Below are 20,105 nucleotides of genomic sequence, written 5' to 3' on the forward strand. Positions count from 1 at the left end.
ACACTCAGGAAGTATTGGGCCTTATTGCTATTTCTCCAATGACCAACTTACTGTTCGTAAAGATCTTCCACTCACGACGCCCAGCCGTAGACACTGTACTATCTCTAGCATCCGCGATCGTCCGGATTTCCACCTGCAGCACCGGCGGCCGAAAGCAGAACTCGATTTCTTGGTCCTCAATGCAAACGGGTAATTCTAAAATAAATCTACCAGACGGTGTTGTTGTTGTCGTTGTTATAGTTGTGTATTGTGTTTTATCCATTCGTCTACTGGGTTCTTTTAAGTATTCAGATCCAGGAACTCTGGTCCTAAGTCGGGTAGCGCCCAAAGGGCTTTGGTCCCAAGGCGAGTAGTATAGCGTGGGAAGTTAAACTGGAAGCATGTGTCGTACGATTCCAGGTTACAATCGGGACATACATCCAACACGCTGGCAACAATACTAAGTCGGGTAGCGCCCAAAGGGCTTTGGTTCCAAGTCGAGTAGTATAGCGTGGACAGTTAAACAGGAAGCATGTGTCGTACGATTCCAGGTTACAATCGAGACATACATCCATCACGCTAGCAACAATCCTAGCTCTATAGGAGTTGAGGTGGCTGCCTCCTTTGGAAAGCAATTAAGCCAAAACTACTCTGGTTTGCCAAGGGAGGTTATCTTTTTCAGGTGCAATGGATGACGTCGATCTCCAAGGACTTCGTCCACTCGATAGATGTTCGGCGCTTCTGCTACCGTGTCTATGTCAATGCTATCTAGAAACGCCACCTGATCTAGAGGTTCCCGCTTGTTCGTGTAGATGTAGATCATGTCCACTCTGATATCACCACAAGATGGTGATTGAGGTGGTCTCTGCGATAGCAGCCCACTAGAAACTGCTTAGACAGCATGTAGTTGTGCTTTCGACTATTCTATTCAGCTCCTTATACATCACCGCTGACGATGAAATGAACTGTGTGGCAAGAATTAGTGGGGGATATCTTCCAATTTCTACCAGCGAAACCCCGGCACGGGATAGTTGTAAGCACCACACAAACTTCAACATTAAGGTCCGATCTGTGTGGTGTTCATTGTTGTCACCAGAAGCTTAGCTGCGAGTTACTGGGCGCGTCCAAAGGTTGCCGATAGTGGAACGATCCATACGGAGTAGCTGCAACGGCAGTCGCGGACTATCAACGATATCGAGCGGAGAGTATCAGTGAGAGACCGGGTGGCACCGGCTCTTGCACAAATACTGAGTGCCTATGATGCTCGATATGACAAGGCGAGTTATTGGCGCCTTGAAATAACCAATGGCCACCTCGTTCCCGTGGCGATCGGTCCTTTGAACCGAAACAAGCTTACTCACGTACAGGAGCTTGACGAGGATCGCCACCTCCATGTGAAAATGTTGCTACAACAACCGACAGCCGTAAGCTGAACTCGGTATCTGGGTCCTCAATGTAAACGGCAGGATCTGTTCTTTTGTTGTTGTATTTGTGTTGTTGTAGCAGTGTTTGTATACGGTGAAGGACTTCATCCTGGATCTGGATATTCGACAGAATCAAGCAGACTAAAGATAGAACATAACCCACTGTTACAACAACAACAAGGACTTCAGTGGGGTCAATCTGGTTAAAACAACCGGTTGCCATGGGATTGAAGTGGAATTTTTGTTGCTGCGTGTTGTGTTTCTTCCATTCGTCTACTTGTTTCTTTTAAGTATCCAGATCTAGGAACTCTGCTAATAAGTCGGGATGCGTCAAAAGGGCTTTGGTCCCAAGTCCACAGGGATCTGGGCCTGGCTGGGTAGTTACGTGTATGGTGTGGTCCCTGATTACAATCGGAACATACATCTTGCACGTCGGCATCAATTCTTGGTTTGCCGGCGGAAGTCTTTTTCTTCAATTTCTTCATGTGCAATGGGTGGTGGTCGTTCCCCAAGGACTATATTCAGCCGGTAACTATTTACTGCATATGCTACCGTGTCTGCATGAATGTTGTCTAGACCTGCATCATACGCCGCTTTATCTAGAGGTTCTCTCTTGCAGCGCTGAACCTCACGCTCTAGCTGATGTAGATCTACCTTAAGGCTTCTGGGCGATGGATATCTATCCAAAAGATGAAGATTTGGATGGTCTCTGCGGTAAGGTATTGCATGTAGTCATGTCTTCGCACTGGTAGTATCTTTGTCTACTGATGGAGGTAGTCCACATGAGAACCGAGAAGACAGCCCGTCGCAGTTCGGAGGGCGGCATTCTGACAGATCTGATTATTATTTCACTGCGTGTCACAAAGCTGACCACAGACCGACCAATTGCTTTGTACGCGGTCAACAAGGTTTCTTTGTCTGCACCCCAAGTGCTGCCAGCAAGTGACTTAAGGACCTTGTTTCTACTTTTGACTTTATCGCAAATGTGGGGAGAATGTGTAAGAGCTATCATATGTGACGCCAAGTATTTTGGGACACTTGATGGTCGGAATCATTTCTCCATTCGACCATCACAGTCAGCTCAATCCCATGGCAGCCAGTTGTACGCACCGGATTGACCCAATGGAACCCTTCATCGGCAAGGGCTGCCGCCTTAGTGTACATGTTCGTCCACTCGGTAGATGTTCACCGCTTCTGCTACCGTGTCTGTGTTAATGTTATCAAGAACTGCTTGAAACGCCACTTGATCTAGAAGTTCTCGATTGTTTATGTAGACCACCCTGATATCTCCGTGCGATGGATGCCTATTTACAAGATGGTAATTGTGATGGTTTTTGTGATTGCAGCCCAGTAGAAACTGCCTAAACACCATATAAAGACTTGGTGGCGGATATCTTCAAATTTCTGACAGAAAAAAAGGAGTATGTGTAAGAGCTGTCAAATGTGACACCAAGTATTTTGGGACACTTGATAGTCGGAATCATTTCTCCATCGACCATCACAGTCAGCCTGATATCTCCGTGCGATGGATGCCTATCCGCAAGATGGTGATTGAGAAGCTCTCTGTGATAGCAGCCTAGTAGAAACTGCTTAAACACCATATAGGTGTGCTTTCGACTATTACACTTAGCCCTTTATGAATCTCCACTGAAGGTGGAGTGTGGCTAAAGATTTGGTGGCGGGTATCTTTAAATTTCTGGCAGTAAAATAAACGGCAAAGTTGGCAAGATAGTGGTTCAACCTCACGGCCCGAAGTAATGAGCTTACAATCGTCCGCATAGGATACGATCTCTATGCCGTCTGGTTAGAGTGGGGTAGACGATAGGCAGAAATTGAACTGTGCTAGAATTATCACACCGCCTTGGGCAACTCCCTGTTTTACTCCACGGGGTTTCGACTTCCTTTCCCACAAATGACTTGTGACCACACAGATCGTTCGCAATCCAAGGTGTTAGACCCGGCTGGCGGGATGGGTTAACGATGTCAACGAAAAGAGTGGCATGACTATTCATATCGAAGGCTTTCGAGAAGTTTAGAGCCACGAAGACCGTTATATCGCATGGCCTGGACGGATTTAGACCACGGCTAAAATGTGCAGTGATGACGTGCAAAGAAGTCGTCGTGTTATGCAATCTACGGAATCCGTTCTGGTGCTCATCAAAGGTGTTAGACCCGGCTGGCGGGATGCGTTAACGATGTCAACGAAAAGAGTGGCATGACTGTTCATATCGAAGGCTTTCGAGAAGTTTAGAGCCACGAAGACCGTTGTATCGTATGGCCTAGTCGGATTTAGACCACGGTTAAAATGTGTAGTGATGAAGTGTAAAGAAGTCGTCGTGTTATGCAATCTACGGAATCCGTTCTGGTGCTCAACAAATAGAAATTGGTTTAATAACGCTCCCCTAAAGCCAGTCGACAATCTTCAGAATCAAGCCACTTAAGCCAGCCTACATATTGTCCAACATCTGTGAGCTTTCTCAGTACGCACCTGGAGGTGAGACTTCCAGTTCAATTTCCTATTCAAGACCTTATCAATTTATGGCGATAAAATTCCCCCTGTGCTTGCTTTATGCAACAATTTTCCTTAACCCTTATTTAGACAAAGTTTGTCATACTTTTCATCAAAATTCATCCTCTATTAAACTTTCATTATTATATTTGTTTTCTCTTTTTTCAGCATGACGTCATCCAAAATCGTCTTAATGACCTCTTCAATTCCCTGGCCATCGACAACAAAACCCCACAGAGTACAACATCACAAAATGAGAAGCCCATATATGAAACTAACTTTCCCGAATTATTTTACTATTAATGCGAATACACATACCACAATTAAAAATATTTGAATAAAAGTAATAAATATTGGCTTTGTTATGTTTTTTTTTTATAAATAACAATAAAATTGTTACATTACCCTAAAAATTATATACAAAAGAAAACGTTTTGAAGACAAAAGGACGAAAAAATTAACCTATGTTTGGCTATTAGGGCGCAAAAGATTAGATATTCCCTTTTACACTTACATATGAATATATATTATATACATAACCCTTATATACATTATTACTATATACATACTTCTATATATATAAATATAAATATAAAATCATATTAAAAGGAAACTGTTATTTTATATGTTATTTAGTCAAGTCCTTTATACTGATTGATTTGGTTCCCTTACTGTAGTGAGGTTTTTTTTATTAAGATGTTAAATAGTACCATTTTCTATTCGATAAGTTGTTGTTCATTTGTATTATTTTTGATTATAAGTCTTGGAACTTTTGGAATTTATGTATTTCTTAAACAAGGTAATAAAAAAACAGAAAAACCACCCCTTAAAACCATGTTGTGTTACGAGCAAGGTGTATTTAATATGGTGGCCGCATCGGCGAATTTCTACAACAAAGCATATTTTTTGGGAACTTCCATGTGTCAAAATTTGTAAACATAGCGAAGAAAATTCGATTCGCCCTGACATTTATAATTTTCGACAAATTTTCTTCGACCAATCATCGCAAGAAGAAAGGGGTTTATTAATTTTTGAGTGTCAAGCAAAAGTCGGGCGGAGCTGACTGTATAATACCATACACCTACCCTATAAGTATAATGTGGGAGCTATATCCAATACTGAACCAATTTTGATAGACCTCTGCGATCAAATATGGTCAAACAGTAATAACTACAATTGACGAATGACGACATTTTTGCAAATGACCCAAAATCTGACGAACATTTATATGGGAGCTATACCAAATTGTAAACCGATTTCAAGCAAACTTTTCAGATAATGTGGTAGTCGTCGAGGAAAATTTGGTGGTGCAAAATTTTAGGAAGATTGGTCAAATAATGCGCTTGCAGCGGCTCTTGGAATGAAAATCTGGCGATATACATATTTGACAGCTATTGGGTTGCCCAAAAAGGAATTGCGGATTTTTTAAAAGAAAGTAAATGCATTTTTAATAAAACTTAGAATGAACTTTAATCAAATATACTTTTTTACACTTTTTTTCTAAAGCAAGCTAAAAGTAACAGCTGATAACTGACAGAAGAAAGTATGCAATTACAGAGTCACAAGCTGTGAAAAAATTTTTCAACGCCGACTATCTGAAAAATCCGCAATTACTTTTTGGGCAACCCAATATATGAGAGTTATATCTAAATCTGAACCGATTTCCTTGAAATTCAACAGTAATTTCGAGTCAAAAGAAAATCCTTCCTAACAAATTTTAAGAGATTCGGTTAACAAATGACCATTTTATTGCATTATTACTGCAAATCGGACGAATATTTATATGGGAGCTATATCCAAATCTGAACGGATTTCTATGAAATTAACCGGCAATGTCGGGAGTCATAAAAAAAATCCTTGCTGCCAAATTTCGAGAGAATCGGCTAACAAATGACCATTTTATTGCAATATTACTGCAAATCGGACGAATATATATATGAGAGCTATATCCAAATCTGAACCGATTTTTTCCAATTTCAATAGGCTTCGTCTCTAGGCCGAAAAACATGCCCATACCAAATTTGCAGACGATCGGTTGAAAACTGCGACCTGTACTTTGTACACAAATTAACATGGACAGACGGACAGACAGACGAACATAGATAAATCGAGTCAGAAAGTGATGCTGAGTCGATCGGTATGCTTATCAATGGGTTTATCTCTCTTCCTTCTGGGTGTTACAAACAAATTCACTAAGTTATATTATCCTGTACCACAATAGCGGTGTAGTGTATAAAAATGTTCAAAATTCCAATTAGCTCCAGAGGCTCTAACCACAAAACTGGTTGGAACATTGAGGTCCCATGTGTGTGGTGTTCATTGCTGCCATGAGAAGCTTAACTGCGAGCTAACGGGCGCGTTCACAGGTTCGGACATATACGGAGTAGCATAGCGAAACAATTAAAGGTGGTCTCATTTGTACAACAACCACAAATCAAATGCAATCCGTTATTTTGCCATCAAGCTGACACACACACAAAGAAATTTGTGTGTGTGTTCACATACGTGTGCATATATGAGCAGAGAATATGCGAGAAAGACGATGACAACAAGAGAATGCAAACAAAAATTTGACATCTTGTTAAATCCGCTTTGACGGAGTAGCTGCAACGGTATTCGCGAACAATCAGCGGTATGGAGCGGAGGGTCTCAGTGAGAGGCCGGGCGGCACCGACTCTTGATGACTACTGATGTTCGACATGCCAAGGCGGCTTATTGGCGCCTTTAAATAATCAATGCCCAACCTGTTCCCGCGGCGATCGGTCGTTTGGACCGGAACGAGCTTGCTCACCTACAGCAGCCTGACGAGGATTGCCACCTCCACATGAAAATGTGGCTACAACAACAGCAATCCACAAAACCACCAAGATAACAGGTTTAAATAGTTTCCATAAGGTTATTGTAGCCGCAGGTGGAAGCTACCAAGTGAATGCTAAAAATGGCTCAAATAGAAAGATTGTGATTAGAGCTCAATCGCCACAAGGAGGGGTCGTATACCTCTTTTCGGCTCTTGGATATCTGTCGGATTTTCAGGTCATTTGAAAAGGACAGTTAAAGTTTGTTGGCTACGAGGATAAAGTTGTCATCATGGTGTGTGGCCTTTCAGAGTGCATATATTTAGTAGTAATATAGTCGGCGTTGACAAATTTTTTCAACGGCTTGTGACTCTGTAATTGCATTCTTTCTTCTGTCAGTTATCAGCTGATACTTTTAGCTTGCTTTAGAAAAAAGTGCGCGAAATTTCGTTTACATTTGTTTGTTTGGCGCCAATTTTAATATGGGTACCACATGTATTGAAAGAAATTCATTTAACAACCCGAATCAACGCTTGTGATATGCACCTTAAACGCAATGAATTCGATCCGTTTTTAAAACGAATCATAACTGGAGATGAAAAATGGGTTGTTTACAACAACGTTAGTCGAAAACGATCATGGTCCAAGCATGGTGAACCAGCTCAAACCACTTCAAAGGCTGATATCCACCAAAAGAAGGTTATGCTGTCTGTTTGGTGGGATTGGAAGGGTGTGGTATATTTTGAGCTGCTTCCAAGGAACCAAACGATTAATTCGGATGTTTACTGTCAACAATTGGACAAATTGAATACAGCCATCAAGGAGAAGCGACCAGAATTGGTCAATCGTGAAGGTGTCATATTCCACCAGGACAACGCTAGACCGCACACATCTTTGGTCACTCGCCAAAAACTGAGTGAGCTTGGCTGGGAACTTTTGATGCATCCACCATATAGCCCTGACCTTGCACCATCAGACTACCATTTATTTCGATCTTTGCAGAACTCCTTAAATGGTAAAACTTTCGGCAATGATGAGGCTATAAAATCGCACTTGGTTCAGTTTTTTGCAGATAAAGGCCAGAAGTTCTATGAGCGTGGAATACTAAATTTGCCAGGAAGATGGCAAAAGGTTATCGAACAAAATGGCAATTATATATTTGATTAAAGTTCATTCTAAGTTTTATTAAAAATGCATTTATTTTCTTTTAATTTTTCATATAGTCGGCGTTGACAAATTTTTTCACAGCTTGTGACTCCGTAATTGCATTCTTTCTTCTGTCAGTTATCAGCTGTTAATTTTAGCTTGCTTTAGAAAAAAAGTGTAACAAAAGTATATTTGATTAAAGTTCATTCTAAGTTTTATTAAAAATGCATTTACTTTCTTTTAAAAAATCCGCAATTACTTCTTGGGCAACCCAATATATTACCGACAATTACTTTTCGGGCAACCCAATAGTATGCTGAATATGGAGGACCTCTCGTAGAAGTGATGGAGTTACCGCTCTCACTACTGAATGTCATGAAAAGCCATTACAATGTCAGGACTTTGACCTTGTGCTGGTACACTTAGGCGGACTTAAGCTTGATTTGTGGCGATGAGGAGGAGTCATAGACGGTTGAGCACCTATTGTGAGACTGCCCTGAAATTGCGAGGTTAGATCCAGGATTATGGCTACACAAAAACCTATTTTCTTGTCTAAATTGTCTTCATGCAATAGTCCTTTTTGTCATTTTGGACTAGTCTAGCTTTAAATTGCATATTTGAGGGAGCTTTTCCAGACCGCCTGGGCGTTTTGTCATCCATGTTGGCTCCTTGCAAATTGCAAATTTTGCCCATGCATATTCCACTAAGGAACAGGGGTAAACTTCTCATATGGCAATGAGTGCAGTCCGATTCAAGTTTAAGCTCAATGATAAGGGACCTCCTTTAAAATGCCGAGTCCGGACGGCGTCCCGCAGTGAGACACCTCTTTTGAGGAGAAGTTTTTACATGGCATAGTACCTCACGAATGTCGCCAGCATAAGGAGGGAATAACCACCGCTGAAAATTGTATAATGGTCTCGCCAGGATTTGAACCCAGGCGTTCAGCGTCATAGGCGGACATGCTAACCTCTGCACTACGGTGGCCTCCATATTGGCTCCTTATCTTCTTCATTTTAATGTGTGGCATTGTACTCACGTAAATTTTATCAGTGTTCTTCTGCGCTTTTTGAATCTTTCGGAGACGACACAATAGACCTAAGTTTAAAACCCATACCAGCAGTAAACACAATTTATAAAAAATTTATTTTTAAGCTTATATTTTTGTTCGGCGAATTCAAAAATGAGTTGACATATCAAATTCTCTCAGCTGGCTGGATGCGGCCACCTGATAAATACGCCTTGGTTGCGAGTTTTATTTCAATTTATTTTTAATATTCAAAATAATAAGTACATAAATATTTTTCCTTTAGACCCAAAATGAATTTTTTTGGATTTTCTATATACGAATCTGCTGCAACGCAATCCGAACAAACCGCTGTTGTCGCTGCCCACCAGATGTCAGATAGTTCACTAAGCAGCCGCAATGCTTTTATTAATTTCCTACAAGAATATCGCCAAAATCATCATACAACATCAACACATAAACCCCTCTGGCGTATGACAATAGAAGCTGCCAATCGTTGGAACAACATGACCTTGCGTGAAAAATACTCCTATATAGAGTCAGCTCATAATGCCAAATATATTTATAGAGCCAGAGATCGTGATGTCAATCGGATACTGAACTTAATGCGTAAATCGTTTACATCTAAAGACAAAATTGACTTACCCTATCTAATAAAGGCTGCTAAACTTATGAAACAATGGAAGCGGAGGATTCTAAATGAAATCATTTAGTTGGAAGTGAGGATGCTAAATTGGTTATGAAATTATTAAAATCTTTGTATAATAACTATTTGATATAATAAAGCGTATTGTAACGACAGGTCTCCCTTAGCGCTGGGGTAAGCTCGCCGGGGCCGAGGATTCGTCACAGAGAATTGTGAGACGAAAGAGGGCTGGTGTTAAACTTAGTCTTTATTGATATGAGATGACTCAAGGCTACTTATTTTTAGGAGAAAAATATAAAGCAAATCTATAAGGCGTTGATCCATGCTTCCGAAACATGTGGGTAGGCGTTCTTCCTGAAATTCGTGATAGAGACCTTGGTAGGTACTCTATCTCGGAGGGCTCTTCTCCGTGGTTTCATGGTGGCACTCTCGGGGATGTCGGGAATAGAGACCTTGGTTAGTACTCTAGTAAAGACTTGGAAAGGGAGTGTGGTTCCCCGGCTAGGCGATATTCAATTCAAGAAGCGGAAACCAATGGAACGTGGGGTCAATCTGTGGGAATTAGGGTTGAATGCTTAATGAGTGCTCACTTAAGGTTAAGGAAGAAAACTACGGCAAGAGATCTTAGTAAGTACTCAAGCCAGGACAATAAAAAAACTTAGGCAATAGACCATAGTAAGTACTCAAGCAAGACAATGAAAGAAACTACGGCAAGAGACCTTAATAAGTACTCAAGCAGGGAAAAGGAGGAAAACTACGGCAAGAGATCTTAGTAAGTACTCAAGCCAGGGCTATTAGGAAAACTACGGCAAGAGACTTTAGAAAGTACTCAAGCAAGGACTATGCGGGAAACAACGGTTAGGATTCTACAGGATAGCCAGGAGACCGTGGTAAGTACTCCCGTAAGGATATGCTAGGATTCTATAGGATAGCCAGGAGACCGCGGCAAGTACTCCAGTCAGGATATGCTAGGATTCTACAGAATAGCCAGGATATGCTACGATTCTTTAGGATAGTCAAGAGACCGTTGTGAGTACTCCCGTGAGGATATGAAAGGATTCTACAGGAAAGCCAGGAGACCGTGGTAAGTACTCCCGTTTGGATATGCTAGGATTCTACAGGATAGCCAGGAGACCATTGTAAGTACTACCGTGAGGGTATGAAAGGATTCTACATCATAAGCAGGAGACCATGGTAAGTAAGGATAAGCAAGGATTCTACAGTATAGGCAGGAAACCGTGGTAAGTACTCCAGTGAGGATATGAAAGGATTCTACAGGATAGCCAGGAGACCGTGGTAAGTACACCCGTAAGGATTTGCTAGGATTCTATAGGATAGCGGGGAGACCGTGGTAAGTACTCCCGTAAGGATATGAAAGGATTCTGCTGGATAGGCAGGAGACCGTGGTAAGTACTCCCATAAGGATATGCAAGGATTCTACAGGATAGACAGTAGACCGTGGTAAGTACCCCCACCAGAATATGCAAGAATTGTACAGGAGACCGTAGAAGATACTACCGTAAGGATACGCAAGGATTCTTGCATATCCTGGCTTGGTCAGTACTCCCGCCGGATAATATCAGAAGATTCTTACTTACCGCTGTCCAATGTTCACTGTTTCGTTGCTACGCACTGGCTGTCCCCATTTGCTTGGGTGTCTCCCTTTTATACCCATCACCAGCCTTGTGTTGTGTGGGCGTCACGCAATCAGTTACTGACTGACGTTACAACAACAACATCTCCACACATGATAGAGATGTGCCTTCGTCGTTTTGTTGTTATTGCTTAACGGTATATAACAATGGATAGACACAAGGGTTAAGCTGCCAGAGTTTTTTAATAATTCTTCAAAACAAAATTAAACGAATACTTCTATGGTGTGAACGAATTTGACTTAAGAAGTCAAATTGTGAGGTGGGCTTATATGGGAGCTATGTCTAAATAAGTTCAGATTTAAAATCACAAATGACATACACAATAAGACATACCACATTTCCAATGAACATTCCATCAAGGAGCAGGGGATATTTCTCTCTTATCAATGAGTGCAGTCCATAAAGTTTAAGCTCAATGATATGGGGCCTCCTTTTTTATGCCGGGTCCGAACAGCGAGACGCATAGCGACTCCACTTTGTAGGAAGATTTACACATGCTAACTCTGAGCCACGGTGGCGAGGTATTCGGAGAATAAGACATATTCATAGATAATTTGAATTGGATGTTTTTTTTAGTTGTCTTAGGTGGGGTGCACTACTCACCAGTAGTGTCGAGAGTCAAAAGCGAATCCCTTATTCAAAATTTTGTGAGAATCGGTAAACGAATGACGATGTTATTACATTTCTTGTTTGAACCGTTGAGTGGAGCGGACGTTTTGTTATTTCACTCCGCAAGAATTTTCCTGTAACTCTTAATAGGTCATTATTTTTGGAAGAAAAATTTAAGTCACGATAGAGGTATGCATTAGGCGGTTGATGATCTGCGTCTGTTTCCAGTGGAGCGGTAGATCTAGAGCCCGGGAGTAGGCTTAGAATGGACTCCAAAGATCTAATAGCTGCGGTGGTGGTATCAGGCCGTAGCATGTTGTTTGCTACTGAAACTTCGACTGGTGGAGCGGCTGCTCCAGGCTCCACTAGCCAATAGACGACTGGTCCGCAAGGGCTTTTGACGAAGACACCTGGTTCGAGTCTTAAGAACAAGGCCGAACCTAGCCTTTCTTCGCATGCCTGTAATTTGTCTAGGCAATCGGCCATACCCGGCCTGCTTATATCAGAATTTCATATATACCTGTGGGATGGAGGGACCAGAAGGTCATTTTCATTCCGAAAGCAGGAAACCCCTATCACATGAAACCGAAAGATTTTCGTCCTATTAGTCTGTCATCCTTTATGCTGAAGACTCTTGAGAGGTTGGTAGAAACATATCTAAGGGCAAATATCCCTGGAGATTGCCAGTCACGGCAGCAGCCAACGTATATATAGTAAAGGCAAATCCACTGAAACATCCCTTCACGACCTAGTCGGCTACGTAGAGGATTATCTCGCTGTCAAGGAATATACAATGGTAGCATTTTTTGACATTTCAATAATAGTTCAATAATAGTGCGTAATAGTTTGTACGCATCAACTCTACGTTAAGATAATTAATACAATAACTTACTAAAAGATGCATTACGGCAGGCTTGGGATCTGTGGACCTGAAAGATGGGTCAGCAAAGGAACACCTCAATGAGGTGACAGTACCTCCTCTACTTTGAAATATAGCCATTAACAATATATTATTGTCTCTGGAAGAAAAAGGCGTAACAGTGGTCGCGTATGCTGATGACGTGGCAATTGCGGTTAGGGGAAAGTTTTCCAGCACTCTAAGAGATATACTTTAGAAAGCTCTGGGTGCAACAGCGAAGTGCGCTATCGAAAGTGGTCTAGGTATAAATCCGTGCAAGACAGAAGTAGTTCTTTTCAGCAGGAGATACAAGTTGCCAACAGTGGAACTTTCTCTTGGGAGGAGAGAATGTTCCATTTACAGAAAGCGCAAAATACCTGGGTGTTTTGCTGGACAGATAGGAAATTGAACTTTAAATCCAACATTTTGGAAAGGGCAAGAAAGACAACTCTTGCCCTATACAAGAGAGCCATTGGCAAAAGTTGGGGGTTTAGATCGCGTGTCATGCATTGGGTATATACAGCAGTTGTCAGACCTATATGGTGCTGTGGTCTGGTGGACGGCGCTTCAAAAGTCCAGCTACTGCTCAATACTTAATCGGATCCAAAGGATGGCTTGTTTGTGTTTTGCTGCACTGAATTTAAAGCTACATCTTAGGCCTCTGGACATTGTGGCCACCCAAATTGCAGCGACCACTGCCGTGAGTTTAAGGGAGCTTTCTCATTGGTCATGTGGCCGTTACGGACACTCTGTTATCCTTGATACAATATTCGATGTTCCAGGCAGTGTAGATTACACTGTACCTGAGCCGCTTTTTGATAAAAGAGTACTGTAGCACTATTCCTGATAGAACCGATTGGAACTTCGATGTCCCTGGTAACAAAAGTTACATAGACTTCTTTAGGCTGATGGTTCCAAACTAAACGACCAGGTGGTCTTTGGGGTATACTCTGGTACATAGTTCAAATCTTGACGTGAGCATCTGAAGTTTATCCAGCGGTGGTACTTCCCTCACCATTGCTGGCGACAACTCTTCAAATAGAAGATTTTTACGAAGAGGTGTCGCTTAGCATTTATGTGGTTTAAAGCATGAATGTTTATAGGAAAATTTCCATGTGCAACTATTCATATCTACCCATTAGGGTCATTCTTACTTTATCATTCAGCATGTAGCTAATCGAAATAGTGATCGAGTGTATACTATGTCGATCGTTCTGAGTATGCTTAGCGTCTTCAGCTCATCCGTCAATGTCTCGAAACACGAGTAAGGCCGCTCGAGATTTTGCAATCATTGATATTTAAAAAGCTTACTCTCCATAGCTTGATGCAAATTCGCAGTTCACATTCTTGTTGTTGTAGCAGTGTGTTGTACACTGAGGCGGCAGCCCTTGCCGATGGAGAACTCCATCGGGTCAATCCGGTACGTACAACCGGTTGTCATGACATTCTTGTCGAGTATGGTTGTAAAAAGAAATCCATTAAGAAATGTTGTTGTTGCTGCGTTGGATGGAGGTATACTAATTTCGTCATTCCGTTTGCAACCTCTCGAAATATTCGTCCAAGACCCCATAAGGTACGTATATTCTTGATGGTCATGACATTCTATTTCGATCTACGCATGTCCGCCTGTCTGCGCACGCTAACACTCGAAGGAGTAAAGCTAGCAGCTTGAAATTTTGCAAATATACTTCTTATTAGTGTAGATCGGTTGGGATTGTAGAAGGGCTATATGGGTCCATGTTTTGATATAGTTGTCATATAAACCGTTTTGTTATGACTTACAATAACTGGGCTGAGTATGGCGCAAATCGGTACATAACCTGATATAGTTGTAATATAAACCGATCTGTGATCTTGACTACTTGAGCCACTAGAGGGCGCAATTCTTTTCCGATTTGGCTGAAATCAAGCATGACGTGTTTTGTTATGACTTCCAATAACTGTGCAATGAATGGTCCATAACCTGATATAGATGCCACTTAAACCGACTGGGATCTTGACATCTTGAGCCACTAGAGGACGGTTTAAGTTTTGAGCTGCTGGAGACCAAATCTTTATTTAATTTAGCTGAAATTGTCTATATGATGTACTAGTATGGCCTTCAATGATCATGGCATGGTCTCCAGATTGAGAGAAATCTTCCAGAGAACTTGGAGTGGAGTAGTGGAGGGCATATACGAATCGGCTTAACCGAACTTTACGCCTATGTGGAGTGTGCCACCTTTTTAGAAGGCCACAACGAATGCCACTTTTTGTGCCCCTTTTCGAAATATTTCAACGGTAACGCTTGCGCTAACGACAACAATAATTTACTACAAGTGAGTGTTTTGGTAATTAGGACAGTAATTGGCCATGTAAAAATACACCATATAGAGTTTGCTCTTATCAAATAAGCATACAACTTTTAACATTTGAAAAAATTAACCTTTTAATGTGAGTAAAAAAAATTGATATTACAACAATATATACTTCATTCCAAGCGATTAGTTTTTTAAAACTAAAATTAAGTAAGGTGTGTGTATATAAGATAAATTTATGGCGACGAAATTTCTTAGTTAAAAATAAATAAAAATAATAATGGAATATTATATATACATATATAAAAATTTCTTATATATATGAACATTCATTTCATCTTTTGGCGCAAACCAGATATGCTTAACGAAAGCAAATTTAAACATTTGCGAATATATCCACTCTTAAAGACAAATGATCAATTAAATCTAATATTTACAACAGTTACAACTAAAGTTGACATGTAGTGATTTGGTGTTTAGTTTATATACAAGCCAAATGTATGGAATCAATCCTTGAATATACAACGAGCGTGCCGCTAACGCAGCACTTATGACCTATTTGAGTGTAATTTAAGTATACGTTATGCTTTCTCCAAACAATTTTGTTAAAAGTTTCTATCACAATGCACCGTTTGTAGAAAATATTGCTTTTGGCCATTTTATGAATTCTACAAAAAATCTGTAGATGAATATGAAGATGCGGAAGAATTTGAAGATGAACTAGAGATTGTTGATGTTGCTGACGCGCCCCTCTGATGCTGTGTAGATGATGTTGGCAATGGCATGGCAGCATTTGGGGGCGATGGTGGTACTAGACACACAGCACCCCCCTCATCCAGCACACTGTTACTTGTGGGCGTTGTAGATCTATCGGAATTTGCTCCTATTTCCGATATGGGCACTGAAGCATTTGTAAATTCCTCACACACCAAGAGGTTCTCTTTAAATGTTTGTGGCGTTGGAGGCACTACCAAAACATTAACTGAGATCAATAATGGATGCACCAATTTGGAATCCATGACCATAAGAGTGATTTCTTCATTTTTCTCCAAACACAATGAGGTGATATCTGATTTTTGTGTAAATATAGGCTGCCGCTGGGAATTAATGGAGGTAACCGAAGCTCTGCAATGTAATGGACGGATGTTAATACATGTGGGTAATTAGATATTAGATATTGGGTTGCCCAAAAAGTAATTGCGGATTTTTTAAAAGAAAGTAAATGCATTTTTAATAAAACTTAGAATCAACTTTAATCAAATATACTTTTTTACACTTTTTTTCTAAAGCAAGCTAAAAGTAACAGCTGATAACTGAAAGAAGAAAGAATGCAATTACAGAGTCACAAGCTGTGAAAAAATTTGTCAACGCCGACTATAGGAAAAATCCGCAATTACTTTTTGGGCAACCCAATATAACCGCATTCTTACCTTATCATAAATTGCCTTTTGGTTTGTAAACTTAGTAAACGCTCGTGTTCATTACGATGATGTCTTCGTATGCTTAGAATACGAGAATCTGCTATAAGTATGAGATCTAGGCCAAAATTAAAACCAGTCCATCGCCATTTTTGATAGCCGGGCTCCAGCAGTACTCGTCCACAGCGCATACAACTTTTGTAGAATTCTTCTGGATCTAGATTTGTAGGTCTAGAAATTCAAAAAAAAAAAAACAAACCAATTAAATATTTTCAATTTTTAATTTAATTTGTTTATTTTTAGTCAAGTTGTTAGACCATAGGTGACTATAATCCTACAAAATTAACAATTCATAAAAATGTTCTTAAAAATAAATCAGGAATTGAATACTACTCAAAAACAGTTAATCACATAAATCGTTGTTTTTTTTACAAGCTGAAAATGTGGTCTATGTTGAAATCAATCTACGGCCTAAAGTTGAAAGATGGCCTATATCTTGACATAGCACCCTTTATACCGACTTCCCTATAAAACATCTTGAGCTCATAAAGTCGCATTTCTGTCCCAAATTAAATGAACAACTGGGCCGAGTTGTGTTAAAGCGATCTGCAGATGCGCTTTTACTATCCATTTCGCCGTTACAGTGAGTTGCATGGACCCTGAGTATGGACTAGAATTGGCCATATTTGTATGCAGCTGCCACATATCCCTGTTTTCGGACTGAAAACAGTTTGCGTCCAGAGGGATCTGGATCCAGCATCTGCTGGATCGGAATTGAGCCAGCACTACTCTGGGTTGCCTGGTGAGGTCAATTCACACAGTAGCTATTCACCGCATCTGTTACCTTGTCTGCATGAATGTTGTCTAGACCCGCTCGAATGCCGTTTGATCTAGGGGTTCTCTCTTGTAGCGCTGAACCCCACGCTTTACATCATGTAAATCCACGTTAAGGCTTATAGGCGGTCGATACCAGCCCGGAAAGGTATTGCTTAGACAGCATGCAGCACGGGTAGGATCTTTGTCTTCGCGTAGGATCTTTGATGGAGGTGGTTCACGTCAAAACGGAAGAGACAACCCGTCGCAGTTGGAAGAGCGGCGTTCTGATAGATCTGAATATTATTCCACTGCGTGTCACATAGCTGACTTCACTACACTGGTACTGCATAACTCAGCACAGACCGACCAATTGCTTTGTACGAGGTGAACAAGGTTTCTTGTCAGCACCCCAAGTGCTGCTGCCGGCAAGTGACTTGAGGAGCTTGTTTTTATTTTTAATTTTATCGCAAATTGCTGTGGAATGTGGCTAGAATGTGTAAGAGCTTTTGGTGGCAGATATCTTCAAATCTCTTGCAGCGTAATAAGTGAGGTAGACATTTATCCTATCGCAGATGGTGGGGGCCTGATGTCATGAATGCTGTAGTTGCTGTAGCCACATTTTCATGTAGAGGTGGCGACCCTCGTCAAGCTCCTTTTGGTGGGCAAGCACGTTCCGGTCCAAAGCCGCGGCAACGGGGTGCCCATTGGTTATTTAAAGGCGACAATATCTCGCCTCATATCATATCGAGCATCAAAGGCACTCAGTATTTGTGCAAGAGCCGGTGCCGCCCGACTTCTCACTGAGACTTTCCGCTCGATACCGCTGATTGTCCGCGACTGCGGTTACAGCTACTCCATATAGATCATTCCACCATCCACAACCTGTGGACGCGCCCTGTAGCACGAGCTAAGCTTCTCGTGACAGCAATGAACATCACACAGATTGGACCTCAATGTTCCATCCTGTAAAAGCTGTTCTTACTCTCCCTCAAATTTTTACTGGAAAAGTACGAGAACAGGCCTATTATTAACGCAGCAGCCACTCGCTTTGTATCAGCTGTTCGAATACTCAAGAAATACCCATATTTCGGCGCTTCTAACGAATCAAGCAGACAAGCGTGACGGGATTTTTTACTTCCACTCTACTGAGCCTAGAATCAGGGACCAGAGTATGGAAATCAATTGGTTGGCCAACGAACACAACCAAATTTTGTGGCTACAGCACTGTAACTTAAGTGCCGATAGTGGCAAGTTATGACTTGGTGTCAAATCACTATCGAACCCCTGCAGAAGGAGTGGTAGAATCTCAAATAGAGTAGGAAGTAGTCCTAGTGCTATGTGTACCGTGATGATTTGATAGTAATAGCCTCTTGTTCTTACGATTCGAGTCTTCCACTGGGATTTGTTTCGTCCTACTGACCGTTTCACGGTTCCACAGTGCTACATGCGCCTTCATTACCCCTATACATGTGCCCGTGAGAGACAAAAATTTTACTCATAATTTTCAGAAACGCCAGATCTCGGAAATGGATGGTGCAATTAAGCGAAATTTTGTGTGCTCTCACATGGTACCCTAAAAATAAAAATTTGGTATCCAAATTTCGGATGGGGTACCTAGGGGGGCTGCCTCACCCTAAAACTTACCAAACATATATTTAGACCAATCACGACAATATGGGATTCAAATGAAAGGTATTTAGGATAAGAAAACGTATCTGATATCCAATTGTCGGGCCAAGTGCTAGGGGGACCACCCCAAGCCCCAAAACACCCCTAAATCGGACATATTTATCGACCATGGCAATATGGGACTCAAATGAAAGGTATTTGCGAGTAGAATACGAATCCCATATCCAAATGTGGGACCACGTTTCCGGGGGTCAACCCCTTTCCCAAAACACCCCCCAAACAGAACTTATTTACTGACCATGGGAATATGGGGCTTAAATAAAAGGTATTTCAATGTAGAATACGAATCTAATCACCAAATATGGGACCAAGTATTTGGGGGGCCGCCTCTCACCAAAAACATCCCCCAAAAGAGGACAAATTTACGACCATAGCAATATGGGGCTCAAAAGAAAGGTCTTTGGGAGTAAAGCACGAATCTGGTATCAATATTCGGGAAAAGTGTCTATGGGGCCACGCCACCCCCACAACACCACCCAAATAGTAAATATTTTCTGACTATTCCAGTATGAGGCTCAAATAAGAGTGGAACACGAATACGATATATATTTTCAAGGCCAACTCACTGAGTGGCCGCCCATCTCCCAAAACACCCCCCAAGCCGGTCATGTTTGCCGCCTATGGAAATATGGGGCTCAAATTAAAGGTATGTGGGAGTAGACCACGTATTTGATATCAACATTAGGGGCCAACTGTCTAGCGGACGTCCCACAACCATAACAACCCCCAAATAGGACGTATTTGCTCACCAAGACAATTTGGGTCTTAAAGAGAGTGGAACTAGATATTCATAGTTTTTAGGGCCAATACCCCAAACCGGACATAATTGCTGACTTTTGCAATAAGGAGTTTAAATGAGATTCGAAAACGAATTTGATATCCAATTTTGAGGCCAATGGCAATATGGGGTTCAAATAAATGATATATAGATATATGAGAATAGAGCACGTTGCTGATCTATTTTCCGGGCTAAGTGTTTGGGGACCACCCCAATCCCCAAAACACCCCTAATTCGGGCATATTTACCGACCATGTCAATCTGGAGCTTAAATGAAAGGTATTGGGGGTAGATCAAGAATTTATACCCACTTTCGGGACCAGTTTTCTGGGAGTCTACCCCTTTTCCAAAATACCCCACAAACAGCAATTTTTTACTGACCACCGTAATATGGGGCTCAAATAAAGGTATTTGAGAGTAGA

The 20,105-nt window shown here is 41.3% G+C and overlaps 3 protein-coding genes across 4 annotated transcripts in view; 2 read left to right on the plus strand and 1 right to left on the minus strand.

Annotated features, from left to right (window-relative positions):
• LOC106088096 (protein EFR3 homolog cmp44E) overlaps positions 1–4,270 on the plus strand; it is a gene marked incomplete in the record, with an annotated part of 58,223 nt that extends 53,953 nt beyond the window's left edge. For both annotated transcript variants that reach the window (XM_059370280.1, XM_059370281.1), the window contains 1 exon segment: positions 4,081–4,270. In XM_059370280.1, coding sequence (XP_059226263.1) covers positions 4,081–4,215 — 135 coding nt within the window.
• A 4,842-nt stretch (positions 4,271–9,112) lies between these two features.
• On the plus strand, positions 9,113–9,678 carry LOC106088095 (uncharacterized). The gene has a single exon (XM_013253402.2). It carries the CDS (start codon positions 9,171–9,173, stop codon positions 9,588–9,590), a length of 420 nt encoding a protein of 139 aa, XP_013108856.2. The 5' UTR covers positions 9,113–9,170; the 3' UTR covers positions 9,591–9,678.
• Positions 9,679–14,770: 5,092 nt separating this feature from the next.
• Positions 14,771–20,105, minus strand: part of LOC106088094 (protein germ cell-less) — a 68,394-nt gene continuing 63,059 nt past the window's right edge. The window contains exons 5-6 of the mRNA XM_059370284.1: positions 16,413–16,631; positions 14,771–16,107 (exon numbers count right to left, since the gene is read on the minus strand). Of these exons, the coding sequence (XP_059226267.1) occupies positions 15,651–16,107; positions 16,413–16,631 (676 nt within the window). The 3' untranslated portion in view covers positions 14,771–15,650. The remainder of the gene's footprint in view (positions 16,108–16,412; positions 16,632–20,105) is intronic.

This window comes from Stomoxys calcitrans, chromosome 5 (assembly GCF_963082655.1).
Source record: "Stomoxys calcitrans chromosome 5, idStoCalc2.1, whole genome shotgun sequence".
NCBI lineage: Eukaryota > Metazoa > Arthropoda > Insecta > Diptera > Muscidae > Stomoxys > Stomoxys calcitrans.